Source organism: Rhinopithecus roxellana, chromosome 2, assembly GCF_007565055.1.
Source record: "Rhinopithecus roxellana isolate Shanxi Qingling chromosome 2, ASM756505v1, whole genome shotgun sequence".
In the NCBI taxonomy this organism is placed as follows: domain Eukaryota; kingdom Metazoa; phylum Chordata; class Mammalia; order Primates; family Cercopithecidae; genus Rhinopithecus; species Rhinopithecus roxellana.
Window position 1 is genome coordinate 93431161 of NC_044550.1, and position 16127 is coordinate 93447287.

General features: G+C 42.8%; 1 protein-coding gene across 2 annotated transcripts in view; it reads right to left on the reverse strand.

Moving 5' to 3' along the window:
* NAF1 (nuclear assembly factor 1 ribonucleoprotein) overlaps positions 1-5704 on the reverse strand; it is a 40398-nt gene extending 34694 nt beyond the window's left edge. The window contains exons 1-2 of one of the 2 annotated variants that reach the window (XM_010375947.2): positions 5143-5704; positions 3010-3184 (exon numbers count right to left, since the gene is read on the reverse strand). In XM_010375947.2, the coding sequence (XP_010374249.1) occupies positions 3010-3184; positions 5143-5510 (543 nt within the window). In that variant the 5' untranslated portion in view covers positions 5511-5704. The remainder of the gene's footprint in view (positions 1-3009; positions 3185-5142) is intronic. The other variant, XM_010375948.2, reaches the window with a different exon arrangement.
* Positions 5705-16127: the final 10423 nt, after the last annotated feature.

Sequence of the window (16127 nt, forward strand, 5' to 3'; positions counted from 1 at the left end):
ATTTTTAGAGCCAGAGATACTGAAATTCATGTATAACCTAGAATTAAAAAGATAAATCTGGCCAGGCACAGTGGCTCACGCCTGAAATCCCAGCACTTTGGGAGGCCAAGGTGGGTGGATCACCTGAAGTCAGGAGTTCAAGACAAGCCTGGCCAACATGGTGAAACCCTGTTTCTACTAAAAATACAAAAATTAGCCGGACGTGGTGGTAGGCGCTTGTAATTCTAGTTACTTGGGAGGCTGAGGCAGGAGAATCGCTTGAGCCCAGGAGGTGAAGGTTACAGTGAGTCCAGATCAGCCACTGGGCTCCAGCCTGGGCGACAAGAGCAAAATTCTGTCTGTCCTCCCATCCCCTCCCCCCACAAAAAAAATCTACAGATAAACAGAGGAAGCCAGTCAATAATGAAAGAATAAAATGACAGATAACTGTGAGACTATCCAGAGGCATGTAAAAGAAACAGTGTGACTAGCCTTCATAGCTGCCTTTGTTCCCAGCTGCTTTCTAATAAACCTCCAGTTCTCCTGAGGTAATATGAGTCTCTGTTCCTCCTAACAATGAGTCCAACATAAATCATACACGATAACCACATCCAAGTATTTCCATTGCCCTCCATAGAGTATAACCCATTACTACTGTCTGTCCAGTATCCCCTTTTGGAATGGATATAAGCTCCCTTTCCTGTGAAAGATAAACCATTCCATGTGGTTTATATAGGGGCTGATATTACACCCAACATCCCACCCTCCTCACAATACATACACATTCACACTCTCTTTCTGTCAACTAGCTCTTACAGATTCCCACCCTCTCGCACTAGCCCATGTGCTTTCAAGTATTCATTTTCCTACACATGCTCTCCTCACTCTCTCCTACACACTCGCCTACACAAACAGGAGTGACTACGTGACTCACAGCCAAGCAATCTGAAAATCCATTCCACTAGCCTCAATGATCTGTTCAAGGCTGTGTAACAGACCATAGGCCAGCAAAAGTCATCTCCATGACTTTCATGCAAGAGTCTGTCAGTGGTCAAAATGCCAGCCCTGAGAAAGAGGCAGACTCTTAAAACACACTACATACCTGTAACTATACACTAGCTTTTGTACTCAGGACAAAGCCATTCTTTTCCCCAAACTTAAGATTTGAAACCCTGAAGAAGTCCTTGTACCTTCTTTCAGACCTATAAGCCAGAGATTTAGTGCAGACTGGGAAACTCATTAATTCCTCTACCTATCTCTAGCAGCACAGTGGTCTGAAGGACTTCTAATAAGTTTCCCAAATAAAGACTACAATTCCCTCTTTCATCATTCCCAAAGATCCATTGAAATGGTCTCAGAAAGGAACAGACCAACCCATCATTCCAAGTTGGAAAATCTAACAACATTCAAATGGAATTTTGTCTTTTGAGGCAAACATACATTCACACAATTCAATAGCACTTTTAGCAATTAAATTTGTTTGTCTCCACTTTATTTACTGTCTGTGTCCCTCCATTAGACACTACAAGAGCAGAAATTGGATTGGTCTTGTTTCCAGCACCCGGCAAATGGCAGGTGTGCCATAATAATTTCTTAAAGAATTAATAAATATAAAATGCCTCACACTCATTCTATAATCATAAATTACTTTGGCCTGAGAACTTATTATCTGTAAAGCACTCCACTGGGTACTATGGGAGTTACAAGGATCACATATGAACTCAGTCCTCAAATAACTTGTTCCTAGACTCCCTGTGGCCACAAATCCTTTGTGATTTCCTGATGAAAACAGGGACATTCTGTTCAGAAAAAATACCTAAACAAATACGCTAAGACTTTGCACTAAATTTGAAGAAATTCCCAAGGTAAGAATTCCAAATCTAGTAAGATAAGACAACGATATATATGCATTTACAGAAGTACTGTGCTCTTTTCTTTGTTGGTTATTATAGTCTAAAAGGAACTTATGTAGAAAGGTGATCAAGAGACAAGCAAAAAAGACGAAACAAGTCTCCTACTTTCAGAAAATAGTTATGTTGGGAGCCTTTGTGTACAAAGACCACTAAGAAATATTAACATATCTGTAGCACGAAAATACGAGCCACTGATGAAGCTGCATACAAATCCAAAGATTTTCAATGTATAAATGAGAATGAGAATTGAGATGAGAATTTCTTGTTATGAGTAGAGAAAAAGAGAAATAATTAAGACTGGTAGAATCCATTCATGAAAAAGGTTCCTGAGTGCCTGTAGGCTTTATATTTTCAAATCTTGCATTAAACTATCTTATCAATGTAAATGTTATATAAGAATGATTAGTGACCATTAAATATTTTTAAAGCATTAATAATTAAAAGTATATGCAGAGCTGGAAAAAAAATGTGGTAATATAGCCTACATTCTGAAATTCTGAGAAGACTTTCCTCTTGGGTTATAGGTTTCAATCAGACTAACATCATCCTCACAAGGATGTTTACAGCATAAGAGGAAATAACCTTGCAAGAGTTAACTTTGCAAACCAAACCTATCAAGTGCCAATAAATAACCATTTTACAATTAACAAGTTTTCTCCAACTATAATAATAAAAACACTCCAAAAACTTCAGTAGGAATCCTAACAAGCTCAACCCTTCAAATTTCACCTTCTACTTCTCTAAATGCAGTCAATTAAAAAGAAAATTTCAATTGCTATTGAGCAAAATTTTCTGACTTGCAGATCCTAAAAAAAAAAAAAAAAACCAGAAAGCAAATCGACATAAGAAATATCTTTTTCTAGGAAATGTAAAAAATGTAAAGTTCAAAGCTGAAGTTGATGCCACAATTGGAAAAATTATCAAATGTCAGCAGAGTTAGAGGTTACCTAAGAAATTATACAGATCACTAGTCTTTTATATAAGAAAGCCAAGGCATGCCAAAAGCATGCCGGTTAGGCTGAGAATGAACTTCAAATTTATGGAGCAGATACGATCAATATCGGTACCAGAATGTTTTAAAACATGCCAACTAAACTTAATAAATCTAAGTACTTACATTAAGAAGTAATTCATCTTTTGTTTTAAGAGGAAAATTCTTGTTTTCCTTCTCAACTTGTAAGTCATCATCTCCATCTGACAGCACTGGGGGAAGTGATATACAAGAGGAAGAGGACGACGATGAGGAGGATGAGGAAGAAGACGATGAGCTTGAACTATCTGAATCTGTTTCACTGTAGGGAAGAAAACAATTAAAAAAAATAGTCCAGTATTATTATGTATTAAATTAAGATTATTCAATTAAGAAATATCAACTTTAATACATGTTTATTATTGCTTATTCTAATAATATTAAAATAAGATTATTTAATTTAAAAATATCAACTTTACTACATGTTTACTACTGCTGTTTTAATTCAAAAGCTAGCACTTCAAAGCTGATATGGTATTGGGAAAGTAGTCTTTAGTTTACCAGTAACATTTTCAAACCTCTGCTATAACCCAGATCCTCTTATTACAACAGTCTCACATATCATACACGTGAGTATAAGCAAGCATGTGACAAATCACTAAAAAAAGGGAATTCTGGGCATGGCACCTCTTTTAGACACCAATAACCAGATCGCTTACTTGCCAGATCGCTTGAGTTTCTTCTCAGTCTACAGACAACTTGGGAAATCCTCAGTTACTAAAGTATGTAGACCGTTCTACTTTCTGAAAACTCATTTGGTCCTTATCTTCCACAGAAATTATCATTAACAGCAACCACTGTCTCAGTTTAAATTCTGTTTTGTTGGCTCCTCACTTCAAGCCTTTCATATATTATTTTTAAGGGTTCCATCCTCACTTTCTCTTCTTTCTGTACTACTTTCATGGATAATCCCGTACATGTTAATGATTTCAATCATCATCCATGTGACATTAACGCCTAAATTTTCGGCTATGACGTCTCTAAACTTCATGTCCAATCTCTGACAGCGTATTGGCCACCTTTGTACGAACGGCCTATACACCCACACTCACAGCAAGTTAAAACAAGAAAAAGTGCATTATACTAACGGAACCTGCTTCTCCCCTTCAGTTTCCATTTGATTTCACTGCTGTTAACTGGCAAAAAGTTGTACCCCTTTTGACTTCTTCAAATATTTGGTATCCTCTGCCATCACCCACAAAGAGTCAGAAGTAGTATCCTCACACTAAGTTGGCCTATTAGGAAGCCATATCCCTTCTGCTTTCAAACCGTATTCCCGAATTATCTGCCACTTACTTTTCTTTGCTAGTACAATGAGCTCTGAAATCCCACAAGATGATTATACTGCAATCTTAGTACTGCCGAGAAATCCAACCTTGTCTACAGTTGTTACTTCCACCTCCCAGTCCATTTCATACCCTCTCCTACCTTCAGCCTTCTTCATTCCCACTCTGCTGACGACTTCCCTAAAAACTAAACTACTCACCTACTTAACAAGTGTCTATCTTGTTAACCTGTTCCGTACCCCACTCAACACACTCAACTATTTGTAGACAATGTTCAGTGTTGTTTAGTAACATCCCACATGCTGGAGTCCTCTCCAGCCCAAAGGTTTTGTATTTAAAAGACAGAAGTGGGGGCAAGGGGGAAAAGCTCTCGCAAAACGTAAGAAGCATAAAATACTACTAAATAACACTGTTTAGCTACTTTCACAAACACGTGTTCCCTACGATTCTACAAATTAACGTAATCGTCAAGAGCCAGCTCTGAAACACACAAAATAATCCTTTTCCTGATCCTCAATGTATGTGGTTCAAAAAACAAAGCCTACATGTAATGGGAAAAAAAATTCAGATCTGACACAAAACTCAATTATAACCACAAAAGTACAGCCTGAACTGAGTAGTTACGGAAACAACCTAAGATCCTCGGGTTTTCTAAAGTCTAACTAAAAATGATACGATCTATAAATAGAACTCTTCAGGCTACCAAATTTAGGAAAGAAGTGAGTACTAAGCTCAGATTCACAACGCGACCTGCTGTGAGAGGCAGCGAATAAAGGGCAGTCGGAGCCAATACTTCAACACAGGAGCCCGGAGCACCAGCGACCTGCCCACCCTCCAGGGCCCACACGGGCAACCTCTAGGCTCCTAGGCTCCGGCCACCCCGCCCGTCATACAAGACCTCTCCCCACAGCTCCGGGTCCCCTAGGCACCCGACCTGTCCGAGTCCGAATCCGAGTCCGAGGTCTCCAAGGAGTTCGGGGCCCGCTCTCTGGCTCCTGGAGAGATGACCCAGTCTCCGCAGGCCGGCGATTCAGCTGGCGGCGGCGGCGGCTGCGGCTGCGACGCTAGGGTCCCGGCCGCGACTGCGTTCAGAACGGGCTGCAGAGGCTGCTCACCAGCAGTCTTAACCTCCACGGTCTGCCCAGTGTCCGGGGACCCCTCAAACGACTGTAGCCGCTGCTGTGTCCCTGGCGCAGGGGCAGCGCCCGGAGATGTCGCCGCCGGACCTTCGCCAACTCCGAAATCGGTGCCATTGAATTTCAGAGTTTCCAGCTGAGCGACGGCGGCCTCCACTACCTCCATCACACCGCGCCAGAAACCGAGTCGGCCTCAGGATCTGAGACCCCGCACAAGCTTACAGCTCTCTCCAGAAATAATAAAACAACTTGGACAACCAGAGCAACAGTCCCCGGGCCCAACTTCCCGCGTTTCTCAGGTAACTACACGCGGAGGAGCCAAAAGACACGCCCCCGCCGTTTACGCAGCAACGCTTTCCGAATAGCGTGTGACGTATGTGGCGCGACGGCGCAACGGCTCGACGCCCCTCCGCAGGAGCAGGACACATGCGTCATACCTTTGAAAATCAGAACTAGGAGGTGGGGCTTGGTGACTGACGCCTGTAATCCCAGCACTTTGGGAGGCCGAGGCGGGCGGATCACAGGGTCAGGAGTTCACAGACCAACCTGGCCAATGTGGTCAAACCCCATCTCTACTAAAAATACAAAAATTAGCTGGGCATGGTGGCGCGTGCCTGTAATCCCAGCTACTTGGGAGGGTGAGGCAGGAGAATCGCTTGAACCCAGCAGGCGGAGGTTGCATGTGAGCCAAGACCGCGCCACTGCACTCCAGCCTGGCAACAAAGCGAGACTCCGTCTCAAAAAAAAAAAAGAAAGAAAGAAAAGAAAAAATCAGGACTGGGGAGGTTCTAAATCGACCGTTTTCACTGCGTCATGTGAACCATTCAAGGCCTGAATGTCGGATTTTCCTATTGCTGCACGTGAACCAGTTCTGCTTGAAGCGCCAAAATAAAGCAGGGATTATACAACAGGGGAGATGCCTGAAGAGTGCTAGGTTCTGTACATCAGAAACTTGAGTCAGGAAGCCTTGACAGGACGCTAGTAACTTCATTAAAGTTAAATGAAGTTTATCCATCAATAGATCCATCTGTCAATAGATAGGGCATTAACCATTTTTTCGAAAAGGTAACTACAACTATTCCATTTTCCTTTCTCCAAGGTACCCTCAAAGAGAGCAGTAATGGTCAAAATTTTGCTGTGTTGTTCATGTTACGGTGATGTCTATATCATACTTGGCACTGTTTCGTGGTAAAGAGATGAGACAATGAGACTGAAATGTACTCACTTAATATTGGAAACCACTAGCCTAAATTGTGGAGAGAGCCAGCAGAGTTCTTAGGACTGAGGAAGAGATCAGAATTTTCTGGTTTCCTATTAGGTCTTCAATTTGATGCATCAGTCCCTCCGTAATAATAATAATCATTGGTACCATTTGTTAAACAGGCATATATGCCAAGGACTGTGCTAAAGATTTTATAGGCCGGGCGCGGTGGCTCAAGCCTGTAATCCCAGCACTTTGGGAGGCCGAGATGGGCGGATCACGAGGTCAGGAGATCGAGACCATCCTGGCTAACACGGTGAAACCCCGTCTCTACTAAAAAATACAAAAAACTAGTCGGGCGAGGTGGCAGGCGCCTGTAGTCCCAGCTACTCGGGAGGCTGAGGCAGGAGAATGGCGTAAACCCGGGAGGCGGAGCTTGCAGTGAGCTGAGATCTGGTCACTGCACTCCAGCCCGGGCGACAGAGCGAGACTCCGTCTCAAAAAAAAAAAAAAAAAAAAAGATTTTATAAATTACTCACTGAGAATTTAGTGTACCATCTACAACAGTAGATCTTCATAGAAATGCAAGGCAAGTGTAATAAGAGTAAGGTTTTAAGAAGCTTACAATCTACGTGAAGTAGAGAAAGGCAATGCACAGGAGATAACTAGAAAAATATTTGAAATATGAAATAGGAAATCCAAGTGTAGCAGAAATGGGAAGTAGGATTGATAGGCTATATCATGGAAATCCTCCAAAGTGAAGAAGGACTTTAAACTTGGTATACTAACTTACTAGCATAATGATTAAGCAGAGTTCAGAGTTTTCAACTAAAAAGACCTGTGTTCAGGTCTCACCTCCACCATTGTGTGATTGGTGTAACTGACTTTGGGCAGGTAACTTAAATCTTAATTTCCTTTTCTGTAAAACAGATAAAAATACGAACTACCATTTTGTGATTGGTGTAACTATGACTTTGGGCAGTTAACCTAAATCCTAATTTCCTTATCTGTAAAATGGAGATAAAAATACTCTCTCATTTAGTTCATGTGAGCATTAAGTAAGGTTTTGTATAAGGGAATGGCATGTCATACACTCAGTGTGCAAAAATACTTGGAAAATGGAACAATGCGTGAACTCATGAATAAAATATTTCGTTAACAATGATCTTGCAAAGACATGCAGTACAGATTTGAGAAGGGAAGACATTTGAGCCAGAATTTCCCCCAGCCAGCCACTTTTTGCATTTTTCCAGGAATTAGGTGATAAAAATCTGAACTAGGGTTATAGTCAACTGAAATAGAGTAAAGGAAATCCCCAGTGTCAGGGGAAGAGTAATAGTACTCTAAAATTTCTGGTCAAGGAAATTAGAAAGAAGTTGGTATTACCAATAAAAATGGAGAAGTTGCCCAGGTGCAGGGCCTCACGCCTGTACTTCCAGCACTTTGGGAGGCTGAGGTGGGCAGATCACCTGAGGCCAGGAGTTTGAGACCAGTCTGGGCAACATGGCGAAACCCCATCTCTACTAAAAATACAAAAACTTAGCTGGGCGTGGTGGCGGGCACCTGTAATCCCAGCTACTTGGAAGGCTGAGGCAGGAGAATCGCTTAAACTCAGGAGGCAAACGCTGCAGTGAGCCGAGATTGCACTGTTGCACTCCAGCCTAGGCAACAAGAGGGAAACTCCCTCTCAAATAAATAAATAAACAAATAAATAAAATGGAGAAGCTGGAAAGAGATGTGGGTATGTGAAGTTGAGTCTGAAGAAAAACTAGACAATTAAAAATGTCAGCAGGCATTTAAAAATAAGAAACTGGAATTTGACAGAAATGTTAAGACCAGAAGCATAAGTTATGGGATAACTGAAATACTCATTTGTTCATTCAGTAATCATTTTCTTAACATTAGCATATGCTGTGCACTGCATTATAAACTATGCATTCAGGAAGTTAAACACAGTCCCTACCCTTATGGAGTTAACAGTTCAGTAGAAAAGACAAGTTGAAAACAAGCAGAAGGTATTATAGTAGAGAAATGTACCATGTAAATGCAAGAATGTATGAAATAGGAAAACTAAAGACAGAGAAGATACTTGGAAAATTACGGAAAATATATTATAAGAGATATATCACGGCTTTAAGATTAATTATAGCCATAAGGCTCACTCAGGTGCCTTGAGGGGCTGATATTAAATGTATTTATCAATGTAATACAAACTGGCCCTGGAGATTTCCAGTGATTTCCAGGAGACAAGGCCTCTTCAGCACAGATGCAACTTTCATGAACCTTAAAACTTACCCTTGTAAGAATAGCTTCGACTCCATTTATGAGAGAAACATCTGATAACTGACCAGCTGAATACAGGTTTTAAAAAGGGGGAAGAAACCCCCAACACTGAGAACAGTCTCTAATTGCAGTCTCTCTTGATCATCTGAGCCCTGACTGTCTGGTTTATGCCCCCAGACTCTTCCCACTATCTTTTAAGAGCGATGCCAGAATAAACTACAAAAGCACGAGCGCGGTGGCTCAAGCCTGTAATCCCAGCACTTTGGGAGGCCGAGACGGGCGGATCACGAGGTCAGGAGATCGAGACCATCCTGGCTAACACGGTGAAACCCCTTCTCTGCTAAAAATACAAAAAATTAGCCGGGCGAGGTGGCGGGTGCCTGTGGTCCCAGCTACTCAGAAGGCTGAGGCGGGAGAATGGCGTGAACCCGGGAGGCGGAGGTTGCAGTGAGCTGAGATCCGGCCACTGCACTCCAGCCTGGGCGACAGAGCAAGACTCCGTCTCAAAAAAAAAAAAAAAAAAAAAAAAAAAAAAAAAAGCACGAGACAATCTCTAAGACCCATCTTTGACTTGAATAGAACTGAATGGGAGAAGTCACCTCTAGGAAAGCTGATTAAACACGACCACCCAACCCCCACTGACGATAACAGAAGGCTTTAAAATGCGTGTGATACTTGAGCTGGACTTTTAAAAGAGAACCATGAATTTGTTAATCTGAGAAAATAGGAGACCTTCACAGGGGATAATAAATAAGATCATTGTAATTTCCTGCTTAAAACTCTAAATATTTGTAAGCACACTTAGAATAAAATTCAGACTCCCTGCTTTGGCTTTCAACACCCTACCTGATCTGGCCACTACTTACCTCTCCAGTTTCTATCTCCTACTGTCTTCCCCACCCTTGTGCCACATGATCACTGGTCTTGATCTCCCTTCAACTCACCAAGTTAATTCTTCACGTGTGACATTTTCACTTTTCTGTTCTCTCTTCTCTTCATATTAGGGTGGCCTTTTTACTCATTTATGTTTCTACTCACTACACCTAAGAGAGAGCTTTCCAGATCACCCAATCTAAGTGTACCCCTCAATACCAATCACTTCCTAGCCTATTGCTTACTGGTTTTATTTAAACAGTATTTATCTTGACATGAAATTATATTTATTTACTACTTTATTGTCTGTTTTTTCATAAAATTAAGTCTCAGGTGCCCAGGATCTTCTTTGTCTGATTCACAGCTGTTTCTCTAAGTGCCTAAATACGTAATAGGCACTTAGAGATTTACATAATAGGATTTACATAATAAATCCTATAAGGATTTTTGAATGGATGAATGAAAGAAAGAAAGAATAAAGCTCAATGGGACAATCAGAGTAAGGAATATGACTTAACAGATAATATCTGTTATTCTTTCGATTTAAATTAATCTGATGATATCTAAGAAAAGCTACTGTTTTTAAATCAAAATCTTTTGTTTGTGTGGTGGAAATATTTCTGTGTTTCAACATAATGATAGTGGTACCTATGCCTAGCTTCGAAGTAGGTCAGTGTTTCACAGATGGTAATTTTTCTAAGTGCTTGTTTCAGAATGTCCTGAATTTGCCTACTTCCACAGCCTTCCTCTCAACTGCATTATTTTTGACAGCTGCTAAACTTAGCCTGAAGTCTTTAACCTAAGACTAAATCCAAAAAAACTCCTTGGAAGACTGTGTAGCTTACAGCATCACTATTAACAGTATAAGAGAATTTACCTTGAATTAAATTACAATTTAAATGGCATATTACATTTCAAAGGGAGCATGTAAAACTTACATTATTTCTATAAATGTCACTGATTGATCTTAGTCTATTTCAATGTTTAAAAAGACATGAATAGACACATTTACATTTCAAGAAACCTACAATGCACTTGCTAGATAAAAATGATGAGATTTTTCTAATATATGTCACAAAATGATTAAAAGCAGGTTATGTGACTGTTTAGGTGAGTTGCTATTCCTATTTATATATTGTAGCACTAATTTAAGTCAAGGTCATATGTTTGCATTGCAAACTAATGTAGTAGGGAAAAGAGAGGTATAAGTGCTATTTTAGCCCAAAATGGACTGACATTGTACTGGACTCATTTGAGAGTATGGACAGAAATTATAGACTAGAGACCAGGCACCTCTTGCCACCTAGTCTCCTCTCACACTCAGCTTGTAAGAGAGTGACTTATCAGATAAGAGTGTCTTATCTGACTGGTGATCTTGGGAAAAGGAACTGAGCATACTCGGTCCAGTATCTTTGTGTTATAGGAGATAGAAATTATTTAGGTAAAGAGTTAGGGTGAGTCCCTCGCAGAAAACTTTCCTTCTAACAAAAAGCAGCCCAGAAATAGCTCCCTTTTTAACCTCAAGCAGTTCAAAGAAATCACTTCCTTTCTAACAAAGCAGCCTGGAAGATCAGGCTGTAAAACAGATATAAGCAACTCAGGCACAGAGTGGGGAGTTTCCTGGGTAATCATCAAACTTCACATACATACGATGGGCCCCAGTAAAAACAGTGGGCCTTCATATCTCTTTCCCTTTCTTTAGGCATACTAGGATAGGGAAGCTAGAAGTATACACAGGGGAGATACCTGCAGCTGCAAGAAGGTGCCTGGGAATAGGGGAACAGACACTGTTCCCTCCCTTGTAGCACACACAGACAAACAGCACAAAGCAGCACAAACTAAGAGTGTACCTACATGATCAAAGAATGGGGTGGGGGCTGTTAGAGACCCTGCTCCTCTATGCAGATAGCACACCTGGTCCTAACCAGTTCTTCGGACCCTAGGAAGATAAAACACACCCTCCTCACTAGCCCATTTATAAATCACTGACATTTTTTACTACAACTTGGCAACCCGTTTGGGATCCCTCTCTGTGACAGAGAGCTGTTCTTCTCTATTGCCTAATAAACTCCTGCTCCAGTCTCACTCTCTGTGTGTATGCATCCATGCTCTTGATTTCCTTAGCTGTGAGACCAAGAACCTTGGTATTTACCCCAGACAATGAGGCCGTTTTATACTTGGGGACCCGTCCGGGATTTGAAGGTAAATTTATTGGAAGGGTGAATATAGGAGCGGACTCTATACTTTGATTTCCGAGGCTTCTCATCCTCAGTTTTTATCCTCTCAACTATCAAAACCCCACGCATTTGACAGCTGATTAAGGAGCCACCAGGGCAAGTTGCTGGTCTTGAAGACTCCGAGGAGAGGCTTGTTGGGGAGGAGATAGTCATTCTCCCAGTGTCCTCTGGGTGCTGGGAGTGTTGGCCTTGTTCCAAACCAGTTTCCCTTCATGGAGAACCTGGCCATCGTGTGGGGCTGGGAGAGGTCCTGGAGCAACTGAAAATTTCTGGTCAGGGCTATACCCTGGTGCAATCTAAAGGCTTCTGGACTGACCCCAGCCCCCAAGTGCCCAATCAGGTGTCGGCCACAGGATCTCCAAGCTTTCCTACTGCAAATCATACTTTCCTCCTTTCCTTTCTGCTGTCACCATGTCTCCCATTCCCTCTCTGTATGCAACGCAGCAGGAGTTTTTACAGCCCTGGAAAATAATTCAATTAGGCAGGCTTAGCAACCACCTTAGAAACTAGGAACGTAGATCAAGGGATTGATGGTTTTGTGATTTTCTACAGACAGGAAGATTTTCCAGTTCTTCTCCGTTTTGTGTCCCTCTGCTGGAGACCAAACTTTATGCCCCCTCTGCAAGCGGAAGAACTCTGCTTTCAGTAGTGAGGGGAAAAATGTCCTCCAAAACCAAATTTTAATCTCAATACTCTCTCCATTAGCAGGAGGGCCACCATTTGACCCTTATGTTCTCTTAAGACACCTATTCTGCCTACAATTAGAATGGCATCTAAATAGGAAGGGGATTTTGTGTCTCAAAGTTAACTGGAACCACTACCTAAAAACAAATTCTTTAATCTGGTCCTTGACAGCAGATTATAAAGCTCAATCCAGTATACTCCCTCCATTAAGGGGCTTTGCCCAAATGCAGTTGTTACATAGTCTCCTCAAGACCCGTCCATCGAGAAGTCAGGCAGACCACACAAGTCTAGGAGGTCAAAGGGTAATCACCAAGCAGAGGACTAAGGTCACATGGGATAGTAGCATGACTAGCCCCATTGCTTAGCTCCTCTGGTACCATGGTTTGAGGGTCATACCTGCAACCACGGGTGGCACATACAGTGCCAGGACCCAGGAACCAAGGAAGGAGAACAGTTGGGGTGATGCTCCCACTGTCTTTTCCCCTCCACCCTGGGTCACACTGAAAAGAACAAGGAGACTAAGGGATGCCTCTTCTCTTGTCTCTTTTCTAAATGGGTAACAAGCCATCTTTGGCCTGCCCTCTCTGGAGTACATTCTGAAGCACTGGAACTCCTTTGACCTTGAGACTTTGAAGAAAAAGTGGCTCATTTGATGGAAATCTTGGAAATAAACAGACCTGGCCAGCTGAAGGAGCCTTGGTTTTAATCTTATCCAACAATTAGATCTTGTTTGTAGATGGGAGGGCAAGTGGCCCAAGCTCCTCTATGTACAGGCTTTCTTTGCCCTGCGAGACAACTCAGACCTTTGCAAGCATTGCATAATCGACTAAGCCCTCTTGGTAGCCATATTGGGCAAGTCTGTAGCAAGTAGTTCCCCTAAGTTAAAAAAGCAAGTTTTTAAGGATCCATTGGAGGCAACTTCTAAGTGCCCCACCAGTTCTTCCTGTCCCCCTTATCCTGGGTGCCCTGTGACTGTGCCATTGGCTCCTCTGGCTCCTCCAGCTCCCCCATCTCCAAAGCTCTCCACTACCCCATCTGCACTTTGACACCTACAAAAAAGTGCCAGATGGAAGGGGCACCAGTAGGGTGCAAGTTCCCTTTGTTAGGATGAACGGAGGCAAGATGGCGCACTTCCGGGTTCTTCATCCCCCCAACTTTTCCCGCGCGCGCGAAAATCCAGCCGGCGACCCGGGAAGGTGCAGACCAACTAGGCATGCACCAGGTGATGTCAATCTGAAGAGACCAAGATTTACCTGGTCGCACCTGTGGAACGCCCCCTGACATGCCCGTGCCCCGCCTATTGCCCTCCCACTCCTAGAAAAGCCGCTCCGGAGGCACGCCACGCGCGGCCTTCCTCAGTCCTCCACTCCTGTCGGGATGTCAGGACTGTGGGAACTCCGTCCGAGAGCTGTACGGGTGACTCTGGGGGCCCCTTTTGTCGGGGGCCAACAGACCTCTCCCTACCCACCTTCTTCCCTTGAAGCTAGGTGACCAAAATAAACTTGCAGTTTTGCTCCTACCCTTGCCTAGTCGCTGGTTCTTTTGTACCCGCTCTGGTGGTCTTAGAAAAATAAAACACCCTTCTCATTACAGGATGTTAGGCAAATAAAGGGAGACTTGGGCCAGTTTTCTGATGAGCCTGATAGGTATATAGAGGCCTTCCAAAATTTAACTCAAGTGTTTGACCTCACATGGAAGGATGTTATGCTGTTTCTAAGACAAACCCTCACTGCAGCTGAGAAAGAGGCAGCTCTGCAGGCAGCAGAGAAGTTTGGAGATGAACAGCATATCTCTTATAGTAGCCCAAAAAGGAAAAGGGGAGATATAGAAGGGGAGGAAATAACAGAACAACCATTCCCAATATGAAGAGAGGCTATACCTCTTGACAATCCTGATTGGAATCCCTGTGACCCCATATATTAATGGAAAATGAAACACCTTTTAATGTGCATATTAGAGGGCATTAGAAGAACTAGGGCCAAACCACTGAATTACTCTAAGTTGTCCACAATAGACCACAAGCCAGATGACAATCCCTCAGCCCTCATGGAAAGGCTGAGAGAGGCACTAGTAAAACACACCTCTTTGTCCCCTGATTCAATTGAGGGACAACTCATTCTAAAGCACAAGTTTATTACCCAGGCAGCTCCTGATATTAGAAGAAAACTACAGAAGCTGCCATTACTGCTCAGAAGCCCTGGGTGACTCTGGAAATTGAAGGAAGGAGGGTGGACCTCCTCCTAGACACTGGAGCCAGTCTTTCTGTTCTCCTCTCCAATCTAGGCCTCCCCCTTCCCATAGCACAACCATAGTGGGTGTTACAGGAAAGACTCTAACACGATTTTTTCTCTCAACCCCTTAGTTGTAGTTGGGGGAGCGTGTTATTTACACATGGCTTTTTGATCACGCCTGAAAGTCACACTCCTTTATTAGGTAGAGACATTTTAGCCTGCATAGGGACCAGCATCCTCATGGCCCCAGGACAGACTTTTTGTCTTCCCCTAATGGAAGCCAATATTAATCCAGAAGTGTGGGCAACTCAAGAAAGAATTAGGTCGACCTAAAACTGCTAGGCCAGTTTAGATCCACCTTAAAAATTCCACTTCTTTTCCTAACCAGAGACAATATCCCCTAACCCCAGAGACTAGGAAAGGGCTAGAAATCATAATAATAACATGAAAAGGCAAAGCCTATAACAGTCCTTGAAATTCCCCGATACTAAGAGTGCAAAAACCCAATGGGGAATGGAGACTAGTTCAGAACCTCTGCCTCATTAATGAAGCCATAGTCCCGATTCATCTGGTAATTCCTAATTCCTACACCTTGGTAACCCAAATACCTGAGGGAACAAAATGATTTACAGTCCTAGATTTAAAGGATGCCTTTTTCTGCACACTGTTACATCCTGACTCTCAATACCTGTTTGCCTTTGAGGATCCCTCTGACCAAACTTCCCAGTGAACGTGGTTGGTGCTGCCTCAGGAATTTCAAGACAATCCTCACTTGTTTGGACAAGCACTGTCAAAGCACCTCTCTGAGTTTTCCTGTCCTCAGGCCAGGGTCTTGTAATATGTAGATGGCCTTCTGCTCTCTGCCCCAAGTGAGGAAGATTCCCAGGAAGGCACTGGAGCGCTCCTTAATTTCTTAGCTGACAGAGGATACAAGATTTCAAAATCTAAGGCCCAGCTTTGCCAGACTTTAGTAAAGTACCTGAGTTTAGTGCTGTCTGAGGAAACCAGGGCATTAGAGAAAGAAAGGGTTAAACCCATTCCTTCCTTTCCCCTCCCCAAGACCCTCAGGCAACTAAGGGGATTTTTAGGCATTACATGATATTGCAGACTATGGATACCTGGGTATGGTGAGATAGCCCGACCTCTATGTCAGCTCATGAAAGAAACTCAAGCAGCTAAAACTCACTTCCTGACCTTGGAAACGGAAGCCCCAAAGGGCTTTAACCAATTGAAGCAAGCTCTACTTAAGGCACCAGCCCTCAGCCTTCCCTGAG